Here is a 24,713-nt window from a genome sequence, read left to right on the forward strand (position 1 = left end):
GGGAGGGACTCTCCTGTTCCCTTTTCAACTCTGTTCTCTGAGATGGCTCAGGGGCTTTGACAGAGTGTCCAGTCCTCTCTCCAACTACCAGCTCCTCTTCTTGCCTTTAACGCAGCTGTCCTGCCTTTACTGGTTATATGTGGATGAGGTGGCAGGCAAGGGCTCAAGTGTGGGAGAAGGAGACTGTGCTGCATATTGCCTTTGCTGAGGGTGATTCAGGAGGTTTTACTTGAGGTTTATGTGAGGGTCAGGCTCTGGGAGCAGCTCCGCAGAGGTGGGGGAGGGAGTGGGTGTCATTTCCCTAACTGAAGCTCCACTCAGGAATAACTGCTCCTCCTTCCCCATTGTATCTAATTGATGTCTCTCAACCAAGCTACTGTTACACCCAGGGAAGCTGTGAGCACACACAACCCCCACCCAAGTCTGTAAATTGGCTGTACCCTGGGGAGGACCGCTTTCAGACTCTGAATCAGAGATGTCACTCAGCACATCAGAATCTCTATCTAAAGGAACGTCATCTCTTCCCATTTCTCAGTCTCACCAAGTGTTTCTCACCCATTGCCTCCTGTGATCCTCAGGGTTCTGTGAAGTGGTGTTAGTGTCCCCACTGGTAGACAAGCAGACTATGGCACAGAGATGGAAGTGCCATCCCAGCCAGGCCACATGAAGGGTGTTGTCGGGTAGGGCTAGGGCCCTGTGTTTCTGATCGGTGCAGAGACAGTGCCACTCTGGGGTAAACCAAGAGATGAGGAAGTGCCGCTGGAACCTGGGGTCCCTGCCAAACCTCTTTGAGGAAGTCAGGGAAAGCTCCACAATGGAGGTAGCTGTTAACCTACATCTGAAGGATGGATGTGTTTCCCGGGGTAAAAAGGAGGTGGAAGGGAATGCTAGGTAGAGGACTTGACATGGAGTTCAGGAAACCCTAAGGGTTCCAATGAGAAAGGAGGGGAGAGGCCAGTGCTGGGGTAGGAGAGGTGGTCTTCTTAGAGACCTGTTTTTCTCTGGCTCAGAGATGGTACTCTTTCCAGGACACTGAGTATTTGATGAAGGAGTCTGGGTCCTGCTCCTGGCAAAGTTGCACTCAAGATCAAGGGTCAAACTCAAATATTTTCAGAATCAAGGAAGCAAAAATTTGTGACAGTCTGGTAAAAGAAAAATCAAGCTAAAATGTAATTTAACTCCATTTTCAGTGGAAGAATCCAAGACTCAGAGAAGAGAAACAGTTCATCCAGGGACACAACCACTACGGGCAGAACTGGATGCAGTGGGTGCACACTGGCATACTCCTTCTGGAGTGATCAAACTGAAAATTTAAAATAACTATGACTAATATGCTGAGAGCTATAGTGGAAAAGTGGGAAGTAGGTAATATGTAAGATTAGACGGATAATGTAACTGGAAAGATGAAAACTTTAAGAAAGTTATGAAAATAGTAGAAAATAGACATAGCAGAAATAAAAAACATTATAATAGCAATGAATGTCTTTGATGGGCTCATTGGTAGACTGGCTACAATTGAGGAAAATAATCAGTAAGCTTATGTCCATAGAAACTTTCTAAATAGAAAAGCAAAGAGAAAAAAACAAGAACAGAATATACAAGACAATTACAAAAGGTGTAACGTACATATAACATGAATATCAGAGGAAAAGAAAGAAAGAAGCAGAGGAAATATTTGAAGAAAATAATTGCTGAGAATTTTCCAAAATTAACAACAGATACTAAACCACAGATCCAGAAATATCAGAGAACACCAAGCAGAACAAATGCCCAAAGAACCACATTTAGGCATAGATTATATTCAAATTTCAGAAATTCAAACACAGAGAAAATCTTGAAAGAAGCCAGAGGTGGAGAAAACTGCCTCACCCTATCTATAGAGGCACAACAATAAGGATTTTATTGGATTTCTCTTCAGAGACCATGCAAGCAAGAATAGTGGGGTGTTTATAGTGTTTAAAGACAAAACTCACCAAACTAGAATTCTGTATTCAGTGAAATTATTCTTCAAAAGTGAAGAAGAAATAAAGACAAAAACTGAGGGAATTTGTTGCTAGTTAGACCTGTCTTGGGAGAAATGTCACAAGAAGTTCTTCAGAAAGAAGGAAAATGGTGTAGATCAGAAACTTAGACCTACATAAAGAATAAGAATGTTAGAGAGGGAATAAATGAAGATAAAATAAAATCTTTTATTTTTCTTATTTTTTTCATTTTTTATAAATTTATTTTTTATCAAGGTGTAATTGACACACAACATGTTTTTCTTATTCTGAATTGACCTAACTGATTACTGTTTGTTCAAAATAATTATTATGGTAATGTATTAGGTGATTATCTATAAGAGAAATAAATAATAGCAATGTAATAGGCAGAAGAGGAAATTGGGTGTACTCTGTTATAAGGTACCTGCAAGACCTGTGAAGCAATATAGTATTATCTGAATGTGGACTTAGATTACTTGCAAATGTATATTACAAATTCTAGGGCAACCACCAAAGACACTTAACAAAACAGTATAATTGATATGTTAAGAGGGAAAACAGAACCATGTAAAATGCTCAGTTAAAACCAGAGAAGACAGAAAAAAGAGTGAAAGATGAAAAAACTCACAAAAAGAGCTATGAATAGAAAACAGCTATGAATATGGTTGATATCAACCCAACTATATTAATAGTCACTTTTAGTGTGAATGGTCTAAATATACCAATTAAAAGAGATTGTCAGAGTGAGTTAAAAAATAGGGCTCATCTGTAGGCTTTCTGCAAAAACTTGCTTTTATTTCATTTAAAAAACATCTTTTTTAGTTTTATTATGGTATAATTGACAAAATTGTGTCTATTTAAGATATACAATATGATGGTTTCATATAAATACACATTGTTAAATGATCACCTCAGTTAAGCTGATCAGCATTCATTACCTCAAATAGTTATAATTTTTTTCCCCCTTTCCTTCCCCCACCCGCTACCCCTGCAACCACCTGTTTAAAGAAATCACATTTTAAACATAAAAACACAAATAGATAAAAAGTAAAAAGATGGAGAAGAGTATACCACACTAACACACACACACAATTAGAGATTTTAATTAATTAACTAACTGATTATTAATTTCAGACAGATAAAGCAAGACTTCAGAGCAAGAAAAGTGATCAGAGACAATGAGTGGCATTACATAATGGAAAGGGGTCAGTTCTTCAGGAAGACAACAATGCTTCTGTGTATGCTCCTAGTTACAGTGTATCAAAATGCGTGAGGCAAAACCTGATCGAACTGCACGGAGAAATAGATGAATTCACTATTAATGTTTGGAGAAGGAAATGGCAACTCACTCCAGTATTTTTGCCTGGAGAATCCCATGGACAGAGGAGCCTGGTGGACTGTGGTCCATGGGGTTGCAGAGTGGGACATGACTGAGCAACTAGCACTATTAAAGTTGGAGACTTCAACACCTCTCTATCAGAAATGGACAGATACAATGGGCAGAAGATCAATAAGGACATAGTTGAATTGAACAGGTCATCAATCAATTGGATCTAACTGACTTTTCCAGACTCCTTTAGCCAACTACAGCAGAAAACACGTTCCTCTTAAGCTCATTCAGTGCATTCATCAAGATAGACTATACTCTGGGTCATAAAACATGTCAACCAATTTTAAAAGAGTAGAAATCATACAGTGTATGCTCTCAGACCACACTGGAAATAAAGTAGAAATCAATAATAGAAAGACGGCTGGAAAATCCCAACATTTTCACAGATCAAGTAACACACTTCTAAATAATATGTGGGTCAAAGAAGCTATATCAAGAGAATGTAAAAAATATTTTGAACTAAATGAAAATGAAAAGACAACTTATAAAAACTTTTCATTTTGAAATGCAGCAAAAGCAGTGCTTAGAGGGTAATTTTTATCTTTGAATATGTGTATCAGAAAAGGAGCATCTAAAATTAATAATCTAAGTTTGCATTTTAGGAAATTCAATCATTAGCATAGTACTTGGTACAGATTGTTCATAAATGGGAGTTCTTGTACTATTAGCTATTATTTCTGCTAATGTCTGGATGGGTGCATAAAAACAGTCTTCCTTTCCAGACACCCAAACCACAGTTTCTGGAGCTCAGCAAACCCTTGATCTCTGTCCTAACCCACTGTCTCCCATCCCTTTTACTCTAGCCCCATGGAGCTTGTGATGGAGCAAAAGTTCAGGATGAGTTAGCCTGGGTGCAGTGTACACAGGTAGGTCCTGGGGTTCTGATGGGAAATTCTGAGCAGACCTGCTATGCTCTGGGAGGTTGGTGGGTAGAACACAGCCAGGGTTCCTTGCTGGAGGCACCAGCCCAGCTCTGAGCCTCACGGAAGATCCTGTTCTTTTGCTCAGATCCATATTTGTCATGGGTCTTCCTCCTCCTCTGTGGCTCTGTGCCAGGCTAGTGATTTGAGTCTGCCCCTTGGCTTCCCATGCTCAATGCTCCAGCCTACTAGGCTGCCCACTGACACAGGGGAACAATAATCTGAGCTTCTACTTTAGGAAACTAAATCACTAGCTCCCGGCTTGATCGCAAATAGTGGTTCTTTTATTAGAAGCTAGTATTCCTCAATGCCTGGATGGGTGAACAGAGCAATTTTCCTTTCTGGAGACCCAAAACCTTACAAATGACTTAAGCTAGATTTGACTTGGGTGAGCAGCGCTTGGGCTTAACCAAAAGGCATTTTTGGTTAAGACATTGGAAGATTCCCTATAGCCTTTCTGGTGGTGGTGAGTGACACGGGAGATGCTGGGATGTGACTGGGCTGCTGCGAATGGTTGAAAACACTGCTGTCTTTGACAGTAAACAGGACTGATCCAGAGTTGGTCCCCGGGATCTGGGCTCTGTGTCCTGAGGCTTACCTCTTCTTTAAAAAATATTTGTTTATTTGACTGCACCGGGATCTTAGTTGCAGATGTGGGGTCTAATTCTCCGACCAGAGATTGAACCCGGGCCCCCTGCATTGGGAGCCTGGAGTCTTAGCCACTGGACCACCAGGGAAGTCCCCCTTCCTCATTTCTTAAACACAGCACAGATACAACCAGGGTCTACCCTGGGCCCCTGGCATACAAGTCATCAGTCAGGGAGGCTGCTACACCAAGGGAACATGAGGTCACAGGTCAAAATCTCTGGTCACCTGAGCAGGATACCACTCTGAAAGGAAGATAGGGAAGTGAACAGCTTGTAGTATCTGAAGCAGAATTTTTGACAATCATGGTCATTTTCATGCAAAAGAATACTGCATAGCAGTGAAAATCCACAATAGTAGACATCCTAACATGATGAAACTTAAAACTTTACTATTGATCTAAAGGAGGCAGATGGAACAGAGAGAACTATTTCCATTCATGTAAAATTCAGAAATTAGGCAAATTACAGTGTATACAGATAAATGCTTAAATGGTAAACTATAAAGAAAATAGAGAGCTTCAATCATGTAAGTTTGGCTGGTGGTTTTCATGAGAAGAGAGAAGAGAGGGTGGTGACCGGAGGACATGTTTTCTTTTTTGATCTAAGGAAGGTTATGGGTTGTAGAAATAAGTTACTGGGCTGTACATGCATTTTTGTTTGCTGTATATTTCTGTAAGTTTGAGCTATACAAAAAAATGTCAACAGCACATGGACCAAAATAACTACTCACATTTGCAAGAGTGTATTCATATAAACAGAAGAAATTGATGCTTTTTGTGAAGAATGGAATGGGGATGGAGATTAGAGGAAAATAAATACAACAAGAGCAGGACCTTGCAAGAAATTGGAGGTATTTGTGTTCCAGGAGCTTAAGATTATAAATAGCTCAGCCTCTGAAACTGAGGCTGAGAATTGAACAAAAGAAGAATTAACTCTAAATACTAAAAAACTAATCTTAAGTATTTTTGTCATGGTTCAAAATTTAAAAGCTACAGTTGGACTTTAAGAGGGAATTAAGTCTCAATTCCCCTGCCCAAAGTGTCTTGTGTATTCTTCTTGGGAGGCTTCTCAACAGGGATGAGAATGGACTAAATGAATAAATCAGGGAGGAGTGGGCCTGAGAAGGTGAATGTAACGTGAATAGGGATGCCCGTGTGCTGGGAGGCCCTGACTGGGGCTCAGCAGTAGGAAGGAGCCCAGGGACGCCAATGCCTGAACTAGCTCCCTCACTCCACGGGAGGAAGTCCCAAGGGGAGCAAGAGCTCCCAGTGAATCAGCAGGGCAGGTCCCCAGAAGCCCCCAGGCCTCAGCTTGGCTCCAGGCTCCTGCTTCCTGCTCTGGAACCAGCCTTTCTGCAGCAGGTTGGGACACAGTAGAGCCCAAGACCTGGCTGCCAAGAGACTTCCAAGAGACTGTTTAGCATGGAGGAAGGAGGAAGGTTATGGAAGACTTGGGGGAAGTCAGCTCAGGGTCCAAGAGGAGATTTTGCCCAAGTCCCTGCTTCCAGGCTCATCCCATGGTCATCACCACCACTGGACCTAGACGGTGGGCACGGCTGGCCCAGGCAACCCAGGGGCTGAGAAGGGAACTCAAGAGTGAGGAGGTGAAGCCAGGACTCGGGGTTCTGATCCTGACAGTCCCCTCAGCAGCAGGTGATAAGGCCGAGCCCATTGCCTTCTCTGTGTTTCCTCAACTGTCACTGTGGGTCATGACACCTGTCTCCCTCCCAGGATCCACTGAGGACCTCGTGTGAAGATGGCAGTGAGGTGACCTACTTCACTCCCCTGGACTGTGAGTCCCAGAAGGAAGGTCCTGAGATTTAGTTGAAGGATTAATAGAAAGTTTTGAATTAGGCTTTTCTGGGATCATATCCGGAATCTACTGTCTACTAGCTGTATAATCTTAAAATCTTTATAAACCTGATTTTCCACTTGTGCCTGGAGACTAAAGATCTAGCTCATAGCTGGTGAGGACTAAGCAGGCAGCAATGGCAGCAGGTATTTTGATGCCTGGCACATCTTTTGCTCTTAGCAAATCATGGTTATTACACTCAGATCAAATTTGTAGAAGGACTGATTCCCTGAGAATCAGACCAAGAAAATGGAGACCTTGCTGCCTTCAGAGTCCAAAATCCCACCTTTCTTAGGTCCAGAAACCCAGTTTTCTCTACTCTAATCCCTGTCCTGTTGCCACACACCCCACTGGCCCCAGATCAAGCAGGGGACAGAGAAGCCTCTAGGGGAAGATCCTGGGAGGTGCAATGTGTCTTGGGGTTCTGTTGGGAAAGGCAGAGCACACCCTCCTGGGTGTGGCCCACCCTCCTGAGTGGGGCAATGCTCCAAGAAGCAGAGAGCGAACAGAGCCGCAGGGCTCCCAGCCCCTGGAAGAGCCCGGCTGAGCCCTATAAAGGGACCAGTCTCTGTCCATCGCACACCTCACTCGTCCTCCTCCTTGGTGACATCTCCTCTGATCTGGTAAGTCTGCTCCGGCCTGTCTTCCTTTTCTAGGAGGAGCCGGGAAGCAGCTCTGGGAGGGGAAGCGGGAGCCTGTGGTCCAGTCCCGACTCTGCCCACAGGGCTGTGTGCCTTCACCCCTGTTGAGGCCCCATCTGTGTGGCAAGATGGCCAACACTCCCTGCTTCTCCACTGGCTCCTCGGTGATGCTCTGGTGGACACGTGGCCAGTGGGAGCTGAGGACCCTCCCCCTCCTCTTGCTTTCTTCCTTCTCTGGACTCACCTGCTTATCAGGTCAAAAGACCCAACGACCCCACCCTTGAGGAGAGCGGCAGCCCCAGCCAAAGCCTCAACCCCAGGCCTGGACCCCCGCTCACCATGACTCTGGTGAGACATCCTGCCCCCACCTGGGTGAAAGACTGATCAACCAGCGCTCCCCCCGCCCCCCAGCAGGAAAAGGCTCAGGGGCCGTCCACACACAGGGCTGGGCTCTGCTCTCGGCCACGCTGACAGAAGGCCTTGGGTGGGTCCTCTTGCGGACAGCACAGGGGGATCCTTCTCCTACATCAGAAGGCAGTGGGGTTTGTCTTAGATACTGGCTGACACAGGGTCATCTCCTGGCTGCTTAGGAAAGTCTGGGATGGGAGGGCTGCTCTGTCCAGTTTCTCTGGTTGGGGTCCAGGGCAGCCCAGACCTCTGACTGCTGGGGGAAGAACCTGCTTAGGGAAGTCAGACGTTCTATTTTAATGAGGCCAAGCCTTGGAGATGCAGATAGTGCCCAATAACAGAAAATCAGAAGGACCCCCATCTCCCATATTCCACCCAATAGCCTAGAACTGGGGCATCTATTTCTGTTCATTCCAAACCCCAGGCTGACTCTGGTCCCCAGTCCCTCTTTTTCTCTCAGCGATGGTCCAGGAAGACCCCTACCAGGGCTCAGGACAGGGCTGTGTTTCTGCCCATCTCATGCAGAGCTTGTTTATGGCCTTGGAGGTGGGGTGGCCTCTAGGGGGTCTTCCTGAAGCAGCCCAGGAGGCTCAGACCAGAGCAGAGATGACACTGTTCCGCCCCCGTGACTCTGACCCTGACGCTGAACCTGGATGAGATGGATTTGCTGCTGTTTGGGGTGTGGGGTCACCCAAAGGCTCTGGTTGCTGGGTCCCACCTCAGACTCAGTTTTCTCACTGGGGCTGACCCCCCGTCTCTGCTTCCACACGCTGTGGTCCTCACCACAGTGGAGTCTGCTGATCTCCTTCACCTACTCACACCCTGAGCTGTGGGGCCCCAGGTCCCACACTCGGTCGGTCACACCCTCCTGCTCCTCGGCCACTCCCCCCACCAAGTGGAGAAGCACAGTTTCTTCTGCTCCATCTGAGCCTCGCTTCACTGGCCGCTCGGTCCCCATCCAGGTGTCCTAACTTGGGGACCCGCCCCTGGGGGGAGGATACAAAGGGTCACTGACTCTTCTTCCGGCAGCTTATTTGAAGCCAAGATGAGTGGCTCTCAGCTTGAGCAGGCCATTACATCCTTGATCAAGCTGTTTCACACGTACTCGGGAAGCAATGACACCATCAAGAAGGAGCCCCTGCTGCAGCTGCTGAAGGAGAATTTCCCCAACTTCCTCAGTGCCTGTGTGAGTGGGGGATCTGGTCTCCCATGGTGACTGGGTCCTGGCATGACTGAGGATCCTTTCCTGGGTGGCTTTGGACCAGTCACTCTCATTCTCTGATCCTCACATTCTCATCTGCAAAAGTGCATCATAGAACTTCCTATCCTGTCCTATATCAGGGTGTAAAGAGATGATGTATGTGGCAAACTAGGAAAATGTGTGGATATAAGTAGTTGATGATAAGTTATCAAAAAGTGCTACAACTGGAGGGCAGTGGATGGGTCCCCTCTCACCTGTCTCATCTTCTGTATGAGACCCAAACTCTTCTGCTCAGATCTTGAGAGGCTCTTGAGGCTCTCCTCAGGATTCTTGAGATCAGAGGGAAGGTGACAGAAATTCCATAATTGGCAGAATTTTTTTAATAGAAACACAAAATTTTACTTATTTATCTAGAAATATATTTGATTTACAATGTTGTGTTAATTCATGTGTACAACATAGTGATTTGATATTTTTATAGATTATACTCCATCAAAGTTATTATAACACATTGGCCATAGTTTCTATGCTGTACTTTGCATTTTTTTATCTCTCTCTCTTTTTTATACCTAGTAGTTTGTACCTGTTAATCCCCTTCCCCTGTCTTGCCTCTCCCCCTATCCCTCTCACCTCTGGAACAACTTGGTTGTTTTCTGTATAAATGCATACTGACAGAATTTAACCCCTCCTTTTGCAATGCTGACCTGATTTGACTCGACAATTAGAATTTTCTGAATGAATTACAAGAAGAAGAGGTTACTAGGTAACAAAGAGGTTGGGTAAGTAAGAAAAGGGAACTCAGAGCATGTAGGATCCTGGAGCCCAAAGAGAAAATAGGAGAGGAGGGTTAGATTGAAGATGACAAGGATGGAGTTTATGTATTATTTATTTATTTAATTGAAGTATAGTCGATAATATAGTTATAATATGTATATAGTTATAATATAATATAGTTATAATATTGTGCTAGTTTCAGGTATGCCACACAGTGGTTCGGTTATATTTACACATGAGTAGGGCTTATTTGGGGCTTCCCTGGTGCCTCAACTGGTAAAGAATCCGTCTGTAATACAGAAGACCCCGGTTTGATTCCTGGGTCAGGAAGTTTCCCTGGAGAAGGGATAGATTACCCACTCCAGTATTCTTGCCTGGAGAATCTCCATGGACAGATGAGCCTGGTGGGCTACAGTTCACGGAGTCATAATGAGTCAGACAGACTGAGCACAACACAGAGTTTATTTGAGTCCCGGAGCAGAACTTAGGTAGGTGCAGCCTTATAGGGGGTTGAGGGGGTGGCCTGGGGCTGGAGACCACCCACCAGCACACCGATCAGGGCAACTCAGGGCAGAGCCTGCTCGCCATGTGACACTCCCATCCAAGTTCACACTTGGGGAGGGACTCTCTGTTGAACTGCAGGGCAATGTCAGTGTCCCCACCTCATCCCACACCTCCCCTCCTCAATGCCACACCAGATACCTTTGGGCTGCGCTGGGTCCTCTTTTCTCTGTCTCTGCCTCTTCCTCTTCTCCCAGCTCATCACTCTTGTGGGGCTGAAATTGCCTTGTTTTGTTGTTTTTTTCCCCACAGGAGAAAAGAGGCAGAGATTACTTGTCCAATATCTTTGATAAAAAAGATAAGAATAAGGACCATCAGATTGACTTTTCTGAGTTCCTGTCCTTGCTGGCGGACATAGCCACCGACTACCACAACCACAGCCACGGAGAGGAGCTCTGCTCTGGGGGAAATCAGTGAGCCCAGAGGTCTCCAGACAAACCTGAGAAACAATAAAGTGTCTTTTCTCACCAGAAACTTGTGTTGCTTCCTCCTTTTTTGTTGCTGCGTGTAGCTCAGACAGAATACGCAATGGTCAGTTACCTGCTTTGTAGATTCTCCAGTATATGAACAAATTCTTCCCAGCAAATCTCCTTCCCAGTGTACAGCGGTGATGAGACTTTTTGCAAAGAAAATCGACAAGTTTATTGTTTAAGAGGAAACATCTCCTGAGGAAATACACGTACAGGCAGATTCACAATCACTCTATGTGGTTTCAACACATGCCCACCTCCAAACACCCTCGTTTACACAGTCTCAACCATCTAAATGATGCAGTTGCTTCTGAAGACACTGGAATGTGGCCAGCGCTTTTTCCTGGGAGATCAGTCTCTTGCTCTGTACCCCCAGCCCTCATTGCCTGTAGGGATCCAGGGTCAGGGTGCCTCTCCAACCAGAGCTGGCAAGAGAGCTCCTCCTTCATCAATTAGGTTGTTCCTCAGCAGAAGAATTATCCTTGAATATTGACAGTTTTTATTGGCTGTTCCATGTACCTGTGATTAGAGAGAAGAAAAGAGTGTGAGGGTGTTACCATCCTGTGTTCTGTGCATTAAGGCTTCTGTGAAGTGGTTTTTGTCCTCAGAAAACTGAAACTCTTTAAGTCAATGGTCCCACAAAAAAACAGAGTGTTCCCCTGTTGGAAAGGCTGGACTATTTCATGTAAGAGCTCTCAGTTTCAATTTGACCAACAGTTACAAAATTCTTATTCAAAGAGGAGGAAGATTGCTGAGGAAAATACCTACTGTTATATGTAATAACTGATGCTGTCTTCTAAAATATCCTTTTGAATCAGGTCTGTGTTAATAATAGTTTTACCCTCAATATAGCCCCAGCCAAGGCATTGTATACGTAAGTGATAATGTACATTGTCAGATTTCTGTAACTGTATTCAACTAAATTAAAAATAAAAAAGTGAAGGAACACTCTTTTTTTTTTTTTTTGAAGGAACACTCTTATCCCAGATAAAGACAGGTGCGCTTACCTTCAGGGTACCCAGAGCCTGTTCTTCAGCCAAGGCGTGGGACAGCTTCTCCACCGGGTCTTCATGGGAGCTAGAGGGACATGGTATCAAGACACGGATGAGGCTGCTCAGGAATCACTTGGCATTTTTTTTTTTTTTTTTTTTTACCTGATGGGAACATGGGGTGGAATGTATGCTTAAGGGAGGTTAGTAACTACGGACTGAGCTGCCGTTGAATCATCCTCTACGCTGGAAGAAGGAGAGCAAAGGAGAGGAATAAGAAAGAAATGAAACAGATCTTCTGCATTTTAACTAATGAGAACCTAACCATTGGGGAAAAAACAAACACTAAAATGCATGCTGGCTTTCCATGACAGGGACCCTTGACCCTCCTGCCTGTTTTGAGCTTCTGCTAAATCATCTATGTCTTCTGGATTTCTTCCAATATCACTGCCTCCCTAGGATCCACAGCTGCAGTTATTGTGTTTACCAAGTCTTCTATGAGACTTTGTTTTTGATTAAAAGCAAACTCTTTTATTTTTTTCTCTTTATTTTAAAAAATTTCTTAATTTATTTTTATTTTTTTCCATTTATTTTTATTAGTTGGAGGCTAATTATTTTACAATATTGTTGTGGTTTTTGCTGTACATTGACATGAATCAGCCATGGATTTACATGTGTTCCTCTTCCCGATCCCCCCTCCCGCCTGCCTCCCCATCCCATCCCTCTGGGTCTTCCCAGTGCACCAGCCCTGAGCACTTGTCTCACGCATCCAACCTGGGCTGGTGATCTGTTTCACCCTTGATAGTATACTTGTTTCAATGCTATTCTCTCAGAACATCCCACGCTCGCCTTCTCCCACAGAGTCCCAAAGTCTGTTCTGTACATCTGTCTCCCTTTTTCTGTTTTGCATATAGGGTTATCGTTACCATCTTTCTAAATTCCATATATATTCATTAGTATACTGTGTTGGTCTTTATTTTTCTGGCTTACTTCACTCTGTATAATGGGCTCCAGTTTCATCCACCTCATTAGAACTGATTCAAATGAATTCTTTTTAATGGCTGAGTAATATTCCATAGTGTATGTGTACCACAACTTCCTTATCCATTCGTCTGCTGATGGGCATCTAGGTTGCTTCCATGTCCTGGCTATTATAAACAGTGCTGCGATGAACACTGGGGTACATGTGTCTCTTTCAGATCTGGTTTCCTCAGTGTGTATGCCCAGAAGTGGGATTGCTGGGTCATATGGCAGTTCTATTTCCAGTTTTTTAAGGAATCTCCACACTGTTCTCCATAGTGGCTGTACTAGTTTGCATTCCCACCAACAGTGTAAGAGGGTTCCCTTTTCTCCACACCCTCTCCAGCATTTATTGCTTGTAGACTTTTGGATAGCAGCCATCCTGACTGGAGTGTAATGATATCTCATTGAGGTTTTGATTGCATTTTCTTGATAATTAGTAATGTTGAGCATCTTTTCATGTGTTTGTTAGCCATCTGTATGTCTTCTTTGGAGAAATGTCTGTTTAGATCTTTGGCCCATTTTTTGATTGGGTCATTTATTTTTCTGGAATTGAGCTGCAGGAGTTGCTTGTATATTTTTGAGATTAATCCTTTGTCTGTTTCTTCATTTGCTATTATTTTCTCCCATTCTGAAGACTGTCTTTTCACCTTGCTTATAGTTTCCTTTGTTGTGCAAAAGCTTTTAAGTTTAATTAGGTCCCATTTATTTATTTTTGCTTTTATTTCCAATCCTCTGGGAGGTGGGTCATAGAGGATCCTGCTGTGATTCATGTCGGAGAGTGTTTTGCCTATGTTCTCCTCTAGGAGTTTTATAGTTTCTGGTCTTAAATTTAGATCTTTAATCCATGTTGAGTTTACCTTTGTGTATGGTGTTAGAAAGTGTTCTGGTTTCATTCTTTTACAAGTGGTTGACCAGTTTCCCCAGCACCACTTGTTAAAGAGGTTGTCTTTTTTCTATTGTATATTCTTGCCTCCTTTGTCGAAGATAAGGTGTCCATAGGTACGTGGATTTATCTCTGGGCTTTCTATTTTGTTCCATTGATCTATATTTCTGTCTTTGTGCCAGTACCATACTGTCTTGATGACTGTGGCTTTGTAGTAGAGCCTGAAGTCAGGCAGGTTGATTCCTCCAGTTCCATTCTTCTTTCTCAGGATTGTAAAAGAAACTCTTTTAGAGGACTGTATTCAATCCTACCTTTTCAAATAGCTATTATCAATCAAGTGATAATTTTCCCAGTCATTTTCCAAATAATGTGTGTATGTCCACTGAGTTAATGGCTGTTCACACTCACAGAAGTCTACATTATTTTTTTTCCATTTATTTTTATTAGTTGGAGGCTAATTACTTTACAATATTGTAGTGGTTTTTGCCATACATTGAAGAAGTCATACATTTAATCATACAAGTAGCTCCAGAATGAGAGCAATACCCCTTTTCCATTGGCAGCCATATTCTCCTGAAAGAAAAGGGGGAAATGAGAGAGTTAATTCTTGGGTAGGTTGATAAGGAGTCCAGGGCCCCAGAAAAGGAGGAAGGGGTCTGGAGCCCTCAAAAAGGAGAAAAGGACAAACTTTTTTCCTACATTTCTTTATTTAGTCACATAAAACTTTTTTTTTTTTTTTTTTAAGGCCAGAGCTAAAGATTACATGACAAAACAACTCATCTTGCTCAGTCAGGTCAGTCGCTCAGTCATGTCTGACTCTTTGTGATCCCACGGACTGTAGCACACCAGGCCTCCCTCCCTGTACATCACCAATTCCCAGAGCTTACTCAAACTCACGTTCATCAAGTCCGTGATGCCATCCAATCACCTTAACCTCTGTCATTCCCGTCTCCTCCTGCCTTCAATCTTTTCCAGCATCAAGGTCTTTCCCAATGAGTCAGTTCCTTGCATCAGGTGGCAAAGTATTGGAGTTCCCAGCTTCAGCATCAGTCCTTCAAATAAATATTCAGGACTGATTTCCTTTAGATTTGACTGGTTTGATCTTGCTGTCTATGGGATTCTCAAGAGTATTCTGCAACATCACAGTTCAAAACCATCAATTCTTTGGCTCTCAGCTTTATGGTCCAACCTCATATCCATACATGACTAGTGGAAAAAGCACAGCTTTGACTAGACAGACCTTAGTCGTCAGTAAAGTAACATCTCTGCTTTTTAATATGATGTCTAGGTTTGTCATAACTTTTCTCCATTAGCCTCTTAATCTTTATCAATTAGAGGGCAGACAGAATGAAAACCACAATCACAGAAAACTAATCAAACTGATCACAAGGATCACAGCCTTGACTAACTCAATGAAACTATGAGTCATTCCGGGTAGGGCCACCCAAGATGGACAGGTCATGGTGGAGAGTTCTGACAAAACATGGTCCACTGGAGAAGGGAATGGCAAACCAGTTCAGTATTCTTGCCTTGAGAACCGCATGAACAGTATGAAAATCCAAAAAGATATGACACTGAAAGATGAACTCCCCAGGTCAGTAGGTGCCCAATATACTACTGCGGAAGAGCAGAGAAATTGCTCCAGAAAGAATGAAGAGGCTAAAAAAAAAAAAAAAAAAAGAATGAAGAGGCTGAGCCAAAGTGAAAACAACGCCCAGTTGTGGATTTGACTGGTGATGGAAGTAAACTGTGATGCTGTAAAGAATGATATTGCTTAGGAACCTGGAATGTTAGGTCCACGAATCAAGGTAAATTGGAAGTGGTCAAACAGGAGATGGCAAGAGTGAACATCAACATTTTAGAAATCAGTGAACTAAAACGGACTGGAATAGGCGAATTTAACTCAGATGACCATTATATCTACAACTGTGGGCAAGAATCCCTTAGAAGAAATGGAGTAGCCCTCATAGTCAACAAAAGAGTCTGAAATGCAGTACTTGGTTGCAGTCTCAAAAGTGATAGAATGATCTCTGTTCAGTTTCCAAGGCAAACCATTCAATATCACAGTAATCCAAGTCTATGCCCCAACCACTAATGCCAAAGAAGCTGAAGTTGAATGGGTCTATGAAGACCTACAAGACTGTTTAGAACTAACACTCAAAAAAGTTGTCCTTTTCATCACAGGGGACTAGAATGCAAAAGTAAGAAGTCAAGAGATACCTGGAGTAACAGGCAAATTGGGCCTTGGAGTACCAAATGAAGCAGGGCAAAGGCTAACAGAGTTTTGCCAAGAGAATGCACTGGTCATAGCAAACACGCTCTTCCAACAACACAAGAGCAATTCTACACCTGGACACCACCAGATAATCAGTTCTGAAATCTGATTATATTCTTTGCAGCCAAAGATGAAGAAACTCTGTACCGTCAGCAAAAACAAAACCAGGAGCTGACTATGGCTCAGATCATGAACTCCGTATTGCCAAATTCAGACTTAAATTGAAGAAAGTAGGGAAAACCATTAGACTATTCAGGTATGACATAAATCAAATCCCTTACAATTATACAGCAAAAGTGACAAATAGATTCAAGGGACTTCATCTGATAGACGGAGTGCCTGAAGAACTATGGAAGGAGATTTGTAACATTTGTACAGGAGGCAGTGATCAAAACCATCCCAAGGAAAAGAAGCACAAAAAGGCAAAATGGTCATCTTATAAAAGAGGCCTTATAAATATAGCTCAGAAAAGAAGAGAAATGAAAGGCAAAGGAGAAAAGGAAAAATATACTCATCAAAATGCAGAGTTCCAAAGAATAGCGAGGAGAGATAAGAAAGCCTTCCTCAGCGATCAATGCAAAGAAATAGAGGAAAACAATAGACTGGGAAAGACTAGAGATCTCTTCAAGAAAATTAGAGATACCAAGGGAACATTTCATGCAAAGATGGGCACAATAAAGGACAGAAATGGTATGGACCTAACAGAAGCAGAAAATATTAAGAGGTAGCAATGATACACAGAAGAACTATACAAAAAAAGATCTTCATGACGCAGATAACTATGATCATGTGATCACTCACCTAGAGACAGACATCCTGGAGTGTGAAGGAAAGTGGGCCTTAGGAAGCATCACTATAAACAAAGCTAGTGGTGATGGAATAGTTCAATTCCAGTTGAGCTATTTCAAATCCTGAAAGATGATGACTGGTTTGATCTTGCTGTCTAATGGATTCTCAAGAGTTTTCTGCAACATCACAGTTCAAAACCATCAATTCTTCAGTGCTCAGCTTTCTTTATGGTCCAACCCTCACATTCATACATGACTACTGGAAAAAGCATAGCTTTGACTAGACAGACCTTAGTCAGTAAAGTAACATCTCTGCTTTTTAATATGCTATCTAGGTTTGTCACAACTTTTCTCCATTAGCCTCTTATCCTTATCTGTTAGAGGGCAGACAGAATGAAAACCACAATCACAGTAGTCACTTATGGATGTGAGAGTTGGACTATAAAGAAAGCTGAGCACTGAAGAATTGATACTTTTGAACTTTGTTGTTGGAGAAGACTCTTGAGAGTCCCTTGGACTGCAAGGAGATCCTAATAGTCAATCCTAAAGGAGAGCAGTCCTGAATATTCATCGGAAGGACTGATGCTGAAGCTGAAACTCCAATACTTTGGCCACCTGATGTGAAGAAAAGATTCACTGGAAAAGACCCTGATGCTGGGATAAAACTGAAGGCAGGAGGAGAAGGGGATGGCAGAGGATGAGATGGTTGAATGGCATCACTGACTTGATGGACATGAGTTTGAGCAAGCTCCAGGAGTTGGTGACGGACACGGAAGCCTGGCATGCTGCAGTCCATGGGGTCGCAAATAGTTGGACATGACTGAGTGACTAAACTGAACTGAACTTCCAAAGAGCAAGTATCTTTTAATTTCATGGCCGCAGTCATCATCTGCAGTGATTTTGGCGCCCAAGAAAATAGTCTGTTTCCATTGATTTCCCATCTATTGACTCTGATGGGACTGGATGCCATGACCTTAGTTTTTTGAATGTTGAGTTTTAAGCCAACTTTTTCACTCTCTTTCACTTTCATCAAGAGGCTCTTTAGTTCCTCTTCACTTTCTACCATAAAGTTGGTGTCATTTGTGTATTTGAGGTTATTGATATTTCACCTGGCAATCTTGATTCCAGCTGTGGTTCATTCAGCCCAACATTTTGCATGATGTATTCGGCATATAAGTTAAATCAGCAGGGTGACAATATACAGCCTTGATGTACTCCTTTCCCAGTTTGGAACCAGTCTGTTGCTCCATGTCTGGTTCTAACTGTTGCTTCTTGACCTGCATACAGGTTTCTCAGAAGGCAGGTAAGGTCGTCTGGTATTCCCATCTCTCTAAGAATTTTCCTGTTTGTTGTGATCCACTCAATCAAAGGCTTTATCATGGTCAATGAAGCAGAAGTAGTTGCTTTTCTGGAATTCTCTTGCTTTTTCGATGATCCAACAAACGTTGGCAATTTGCTTTCTTGTTCCTCTGGCTTTTCTAAATCCAGTTTGAGCATCTGGAAGTTCTCAGTTCACATACGGTTGAAGCCTAGCTTGGAGAATTTTGAGCATTACTTTACTAGCATGTGAGATATGTGCAATTGTGAGGTATTTTAAACATTCTTTGGCATTGCCTTTCATTGGGATTGGAATGAAAACTGACATTTTCCGGTCCTGTGGCCACTGCTGACTTTTCCAAATTTGCAGGCATATTGAGTGCAGCACTTTCACCACATCATCGTTCAGGATTTGAAATAGCTCAACTGGAATTCCATCACCTCCACTAGCTTTGTTTATAGTGATGCTTCCTAAGGCCCACCTGACTTTGCACTCTAGGATGCCTGGCTCTATGTGAATGATCACACCATTGTGGTCATCTGGGTCATGAAGATCTTTTTTATATAGTTCTTCTGTGTATTCTAGCCACCTCTTCTTAATATCTTCTGCTTCTGTTGGGTCCATACCATTTCTGTCCTTTATTGTGCCCATCTTTGCATGAAATCTTCCTTTAGTATCTCTAATTTTCTTGAAGAGATCTCTAGTCTTTCCCAGTCTATTGTTTTCCCCTATTTCTTTGCATTAATTAAGTATATACTGCCTTGCTTTGCATTGGAAAAGTATATAATACCTTGCTTTGCATTGAAAATGTATGTAACACCTTGTTAAAAACTAGCAAGAAGGCATTCTTTCTACCCTGTTCTGATGCCTATGTCAGAAGCTTTCTCTGTCTCTTTTATAGTTTAATAAAACTCCATTACACAGAGCTCCTAGTGGTCAAGCCTGGTCTCTGACCCTGGATCGAAATCCTCTCCTCCAGAGGTCATGAATCCCAGCGTAGCACATGTCTCGCAGCCATAACCTATAGTCCCCAGGTCGCATCCTGACCCTAAAACTCCTCTTTTCTTTCCCACAGCCACTTCACATGGCCAATGCCCTCGGACACCAGAAAACTGCATGGCAGATAATGAAGATTCGGAGAAGGAGAGCAAGAACATGAAGGTCATTTATTTCCTCGTCCATATTTAAAAAAAATTTTCTTTTCCTGATCCATAGACTCTTTCTTGTAAACCTTTCCCATCTCCTCTTTCCATCTTTTTATGATTATCCTTCTGGAGGACCTTCTCTCTCATAGGCACTTGGGATCCTGGGAGCTTATATAAAATCTATGAAATCTGTCTGCCGCCCTCTTCCCCCACTTTCTTAGCATCGCCTTGGCTCCTGACCTCAGGTCTGCACCATTGAACCTGACTTTTTCGCCATGAGTGACTTGAGCAGGAGTTGAGGCTGAAGTCAGTAGGTCTGGACCCATGCAGCTGAAGGGCCCCCATGAAGTTTGCACCGCCCTGGTCTATGCCATACGGATGCTTTCCTGCCCTGGAAGGCCTTGGACCTGCCTGCCTGATCTCTTCCTTCCAGTTGTCAAAACACTCTCTGCTCATGTCTTTGAGGAATGTTTTTGAGGATGTCAATGGTGATGATAAAGAAAAGGATCGGAAAGAGCAAGTGTGAACATGAGGCCTGGGATGAAAAGGTGAGGCAGACGAGGGCATGTGTCTCCATCACGTCCCCAACTCTCTTGTTGGTGTTTCAGAAACATTGGCAAAAACACTGGGGGCAGCTGTTGAATATGACCACAAAAGTGGAGACCGGAGGGTGGTAATAATCTATGCAGATTTGAGGATGCCCTGAGCATGTCTCCCCAGAGCACAGGTCCCCATCCACAGATGCCCCCGAGATTGTTGGGCTGGGTCCTCCGGCAGCTCTATGTTCACAGGGAGGTGGGAGGGGCACTGTGGGGCCACCGTGTGTGTGAGTCCAGGAGCTGCTGTTCCAGAATGTTCTCTTTGAAGATCCCCACTGGCGGGTTCCTCATCTCCCTCTGCAGGACACAGCTCTGCTCTCCCAACCCCCTAAAGGCATCAGGAAGCATTCCTAGTTCAAAAGCAGTTGTAGTGAGAGGTTGGGATGGACCCACCCTCTCTAGTCCTAGGCTTCTGGGAATAGAGTAGAGGAGACACAGGTGCCAAAAGCTCATGCAGGCAGGGAGTCACCTTGCAGCTCTGCATCCTTGTGGGTGCTCCTTGGTCCTGAGGGTCCCAGCCAGCCTGAGAAGGAACTGAGCCTGGGGTCCCTCAGCCTCTGGAGCCCTGGGGGCCCTGGGTCACCTCGGGGCACCATTTCTCAATTGGAGTTGGAGGTTCCGTAGATTCTTCTGTGTATGTGTCCAACTCCAGCTAAAGAAACACCAGAAAGCAGCTCAGTGCCGTGTGTACTCGGAATGAGTGGCAGGATTCAAGTCACTCGTGTTCCTTTTATTTTTTATTCCAATTCTTTCTGTTTTTTCTTTGTAAACCCAGACATGCTTCTGCTCATTTTAATTAGATAAAATTAGCAAGGAGATTAAGGTAAAAGGAGAAATGAAAAATATTTAAATGTTTGGTAGAATTTACAAAAGCGAATTGAACAATGACGTACAAGAAGGAATGCAGAGAAACAGACACATTTGAAACGTTCCTCGGATTTCATATGACTTAAACCAGTCTCCAGACGAGGGGAACTTGCCATCTTGAATTGTAGATTTGGAGGATGTGGAAGAACATTCTCCAGAAACAACTTCCTTCTCCTTCTCTTCAGATGTCACCAAGAATAATGAATCAGTCAGTATCATTCTCGAATGGCCCACACTGCATCCAATTCAAACCACTCACCTGTTTCCTGTCTGAATTTATTTGCAAGCTCTCTGGAAATTTTTCCCCTTTTCATTTTATTTTTCTCCTTACTCTCTCTCCCCATTGAGCCAACAGGCCAATGGGGCCAATCAGAAAACCAGACCAACAACATGCTCCAGCCCCTGTGGATTTTCCAGGGGCAAAGACTTCCCAGTTTCTTGTTTGCATGTTACGAACAAGTGGTTACTTGATAACACAGACATACATAGGTGTGCTCTTGCATTCCCCGCCCCCCCCCCCCAATTTTTGGTTTCTTTTTCCTTTTTGCAGAAAATGCAAACAAAAGAAAAACAAGGTTTTCAATTGAAGGTACATCTCTTCTTCAACATGAAGACATTAATTGAATTGATTGGATCCCCCATGCAGTGGTCAGCAAGGTCCTTTGGCAACTGACGGAACATCTTGAGTCTCAGGAGCTGAGGTTTGTTTGAAGAAACTTCCCTATACAAGTCATGAGCAAAGGGAGATAGATGTGTGGGGAGGGAGAGGGCTCCTGGGGAGCAGGATGAAAGGAGAAAAGAAAAGAACTGTCATTGGTGAGGAAGAAAACGAGAAACTGCTTCTGTATCTTCCCCCGACCTCCTTCCCTTTCTTCTTGCTGAAGGATGATTCCAGCCCACCCGGGGTGTGAGCTGAGTTCACTCTTGGGGTCTTTGATGCATACTGTTTTGTCTTCACTTCCACTGAATATCACCTTTGTGTATTTTTATCATTACATATTTGGTTCCCACAGCATCTTTTTTTTTTTTTTAAATTTTTTATTAGTTGGAGGCTAATTACTTCACAACATTTCAGTGGGTTTTGTCATACATTGATATGAATCAGCCATAGATTTATATGTATTCCCCATCCCGATTCCCCCTCCCACCTCCCTCTCCACCCGATTCCTCTGGGTCTTCCCAGTGCACCAGGCCCGAGCACTTGTCTCATGCATCCCACCTGGGCTGGGGATCTGTTTCACCATAGATGGTATACATGCTGTTCTTTTGAAATATCCCACCCTCACATTCTCCCACAGAGTTCAATAGTCTGTTCTGTATTTCTGCGTCTCTTTTTCTGTTTTGCATATAGGGTTATCATTACCATCTTTCTAAATTCCATATATATGCATTAGTATGCTCCCACAGCATCTTAATTGTGCATCAGTCACTGAGAAATGAAGGTTGCCTATTAGGAATAGGTCCAGCTTATTCTTCATTATGAGAATGCATTTCTTAGGTGAGAAGCCAGTCTCTCCAGAACATTCCACAGTGGTCAACCTCTGGTTCCCCCTTGAGCCTGGTCCTTTTCCTTCCTCTCCTCCCCACAGAAAACAAGAGTTGTCATGCCATTGCCATTGGTGATTGACTCATCTGCACCCTCATAGACAGAATGCTGTTCAGAATCGCCTTCTGATGACCTGCCAAGGTGACCCCTATTCTCAGGAGGTCTTCTGATGTCATCTGGGTGACTAGCTGGAGGGACGTGAAGCCAGCAGTGAGCAAGCTGTCCCTGTAGTGGACCATCTTGATGGCGCTGAGCCAGTCACCCACGGTGGTGAAGGCCGTGAAGTCTGGGATGGAGCAGAGGAGCAGGGGCTGGGAAGGCACCGTGGTGATGGTAGCCACAGTCTTGAGACTTGCCAGGTTCCGGATCATCTTTTCCAGGGTATTGACACTCTCTGCAAAGCAGAGCTGGCTGTTATGGTCCTTCTGCCAATAGTTCAGCATGAGCTGGTGTAGAGCAGCCGGGCAGTCCGTGGGAGGGGACAGCCGGTAGTCCTGCTCAATGGCATTGACAACATCTTGGTTGAACGTGTCCCAGTAGGGTCTCTTTCCAAATGACGTGACTTCCCACATGACAATCCAGTAGCTCCAGAGGACTGGCAGACGTGAACTTAGAGTTGGCCATGGCCTCCAGAGCCATCCATCTCACGGGGATGCTGCCTCCCAAGGAGTTGGTGTGGGTGGGATGTGAGGTGTCATCCTGAAGGTAGTGGGAAAGGCCAAAGTCGGACACCTTGCACACCAAGTGACTTTTGATCAGAATGTTCCTTGCAGCCAGGTCCGGATGCATGTAGTTCATCTCCACCAGGTACTTCATGCCCACGGCGATGCATCCCTGCCAGCTGGATCACCATGAACTGTCCGTAATTTGCCTGAGGAAAGAATCCAAAGCACCAATCTCTGTGAACTCCGTGATGATCATGACCGGCCGGCTCTTGGTGACCACACCTTCCAGATGAATGATGTTGGGATGGTCAAACTGCCCCATGATGCTCGCCTCGCTTGGAAAGTCCCAGAGCTGCTTCTTCGAGTACCCAGCCTTCAGCATCTTGATGGCCACGTAGATTTCCCTCTTGCCCGGAAATTTCCAGCACCCCTTGTGCACCTCTCCAAACTCTCCTGCTCTGATGACCTCTTTGCTGTACACAGCTTCTTTGCTGTAAGCATGTTTCCTGCTGCAGACAATGGAGATGGCCACCACGGACACCACCCCAGCTGCCACCGAATACCATGCCAGGCTGCAGGCCATCGATCCATACAGTGTTGGTCTGGCTCCTGGCCATGAAGGAGTTGAACTTATTGTGTTCCTTCTCATAGTACCGGATCTCATAGTCCAGGATAATGCCATTGGGCTGCTCCAGCTGTGGCCATGACAACATGGTGCTCCTCATGGTGGCACTGACCTGGTGCATGATGGAAACAGTGGAAGGGGTGAAGCCTTGGACTTCGTCTCCATCGTCTTCTCAGTCTGCGTCTTGCCCTCCTGTGGGTAACATTCAAGGTCCACCTGAGCAACACACACTACCCCCAAACCCACAATTCTTCTATTTTTTATTCCAATTCTGTCATTAATAACATATAACTTGTTTTATTACAGTTTAAAAACAGCGTCTTCTGTAAACTTTAATGTTGCAGTACACTAAACATACACAATATATATTTTTATTAAAATAGCAATTAATACTTTAAAATCATAAACATCAGAAGAGTTTGGCTGGGGGTTAGAAAGGATTATTAGGGGAAATAGAGACTACTGGTGTCTGTCCATTTCTGATACACAGGTCTCAGGAGCAGTTGTACTGAGTGTAGGATGGGTGGGCAGTTTCCCCCACTCCCCGTGGCATCTGACTTCCTGCTCCTCTCAGGGCCCCAGGGGAGGGGGGACTTGGCCCTTTAGTCCAAGATCCCAGAGTCCCCATTCCTCTGCCTCAGTCTCACTGTCCAGGGCAACTGTCAGTTGAAGACTGCTGGCCAGATACCCAGGAGGAATTACTCCTGTGGGACCTTTCTAGACACTCCCTACTAACAGACAACTCCCTCAGCAAAGAGCAGCAAACAGACCCAGTGCCTTGTGGACTGACCGTCGGGGACATCAGGGCCCAAGGTCATGTCTAGATCCCGAGGTTGTTCTTGGGTCCTGCACAGCCTCTCCAGAAAACCCTCTTCTGTCTGACTCTGCACCTCCCTACGGACTCCATAACCTGTGTTTGTGTTGCAGGCTCTGGTCTCAATCCTGGACTCCAGGCTGGGCCTTTCTAGAGGATGGAGCCCACACGCCATCAGGAGCCTTATCTGGACCAACACTGAGAGAGGGCTCACTGCTCATCTCCTGAGGCCTGTATTCAGTACAAGCTCAGTTGTTTGGTCGTATAGATTTAGTTTTAGTTTGATCTACAGTTTTTTCTATTATGTGTGTTTATCTTCTATATGTTCAGT

At 44.2% G+C, this 24,713-nt stretch overlaps 1 protein-coding gene and 1 pseudogene across 1 annotated transcript; one reads left to right on the plus strand and one right to left on the minus strand.

Moving 5' to 3' along the window:
* Window positions 1–7,291: 7,291 nt before the first annotated feature.
* On the plus strand, window positions 7,292–10,849 carry S100A7 (S100 calcium binding protein A7). The gene is made up of 3 exons (XM_043877212.1): window positions 7,292–7,413; window positions 8,869–9,025; window positions 10,628–10,849. Exons 2-3 carry the CDS (start codon window positions 8,885–8,887, stop codon window positions 10,790–10,792), a joined length of 306 nt encoding a protein of 101 aa, XP_043733147.1. The 5' UTR covers window positions 7,292–7,413; window positions 8,869–8,884; the 3' UTR covers window positions 10,793–10,849.
* An 11,485-nt stretch (window positions 10,850–22,334) lies between these two features.
* Window positions 22,335–24,386, minus strand: LOC122676471 (annotated as a pseudogene).
* Between the last annotated feature and the right edge of the window lie 327 nt (window positions 24,387–24,713).

The sequence above is a fragment of the Cervus elaphus genome, chromosome 20 (assembly GCF_910594005.1).
Source record: "Cervus elaphus chromosome 20, mCerEla1.1, whole genome shotgun sequence".
NCBI lineage: Eukaryota > Metazoa > Chordata > Mammalia > Artiodactyla > Cervidae > Cervus > Cervus elaphus.

Bases quoted from the DNA above. Each gene is read 5' to 3' on its own strand.
- S100A7 (XM_043877212.1), top strand. From the start codon at position 8,885: ATGAGTGGCTCTCAGCTTGAGCAGGCCATTACATCCTTGATCAAGCTG. The intron at 9,026-10,627 runs GTGAGTGGGGGA...TTTTCCCCACAG, and splicing joins CCAACTTCCTCAGTGCCTGT to GAGAAAAGAGGCAGAGATTA.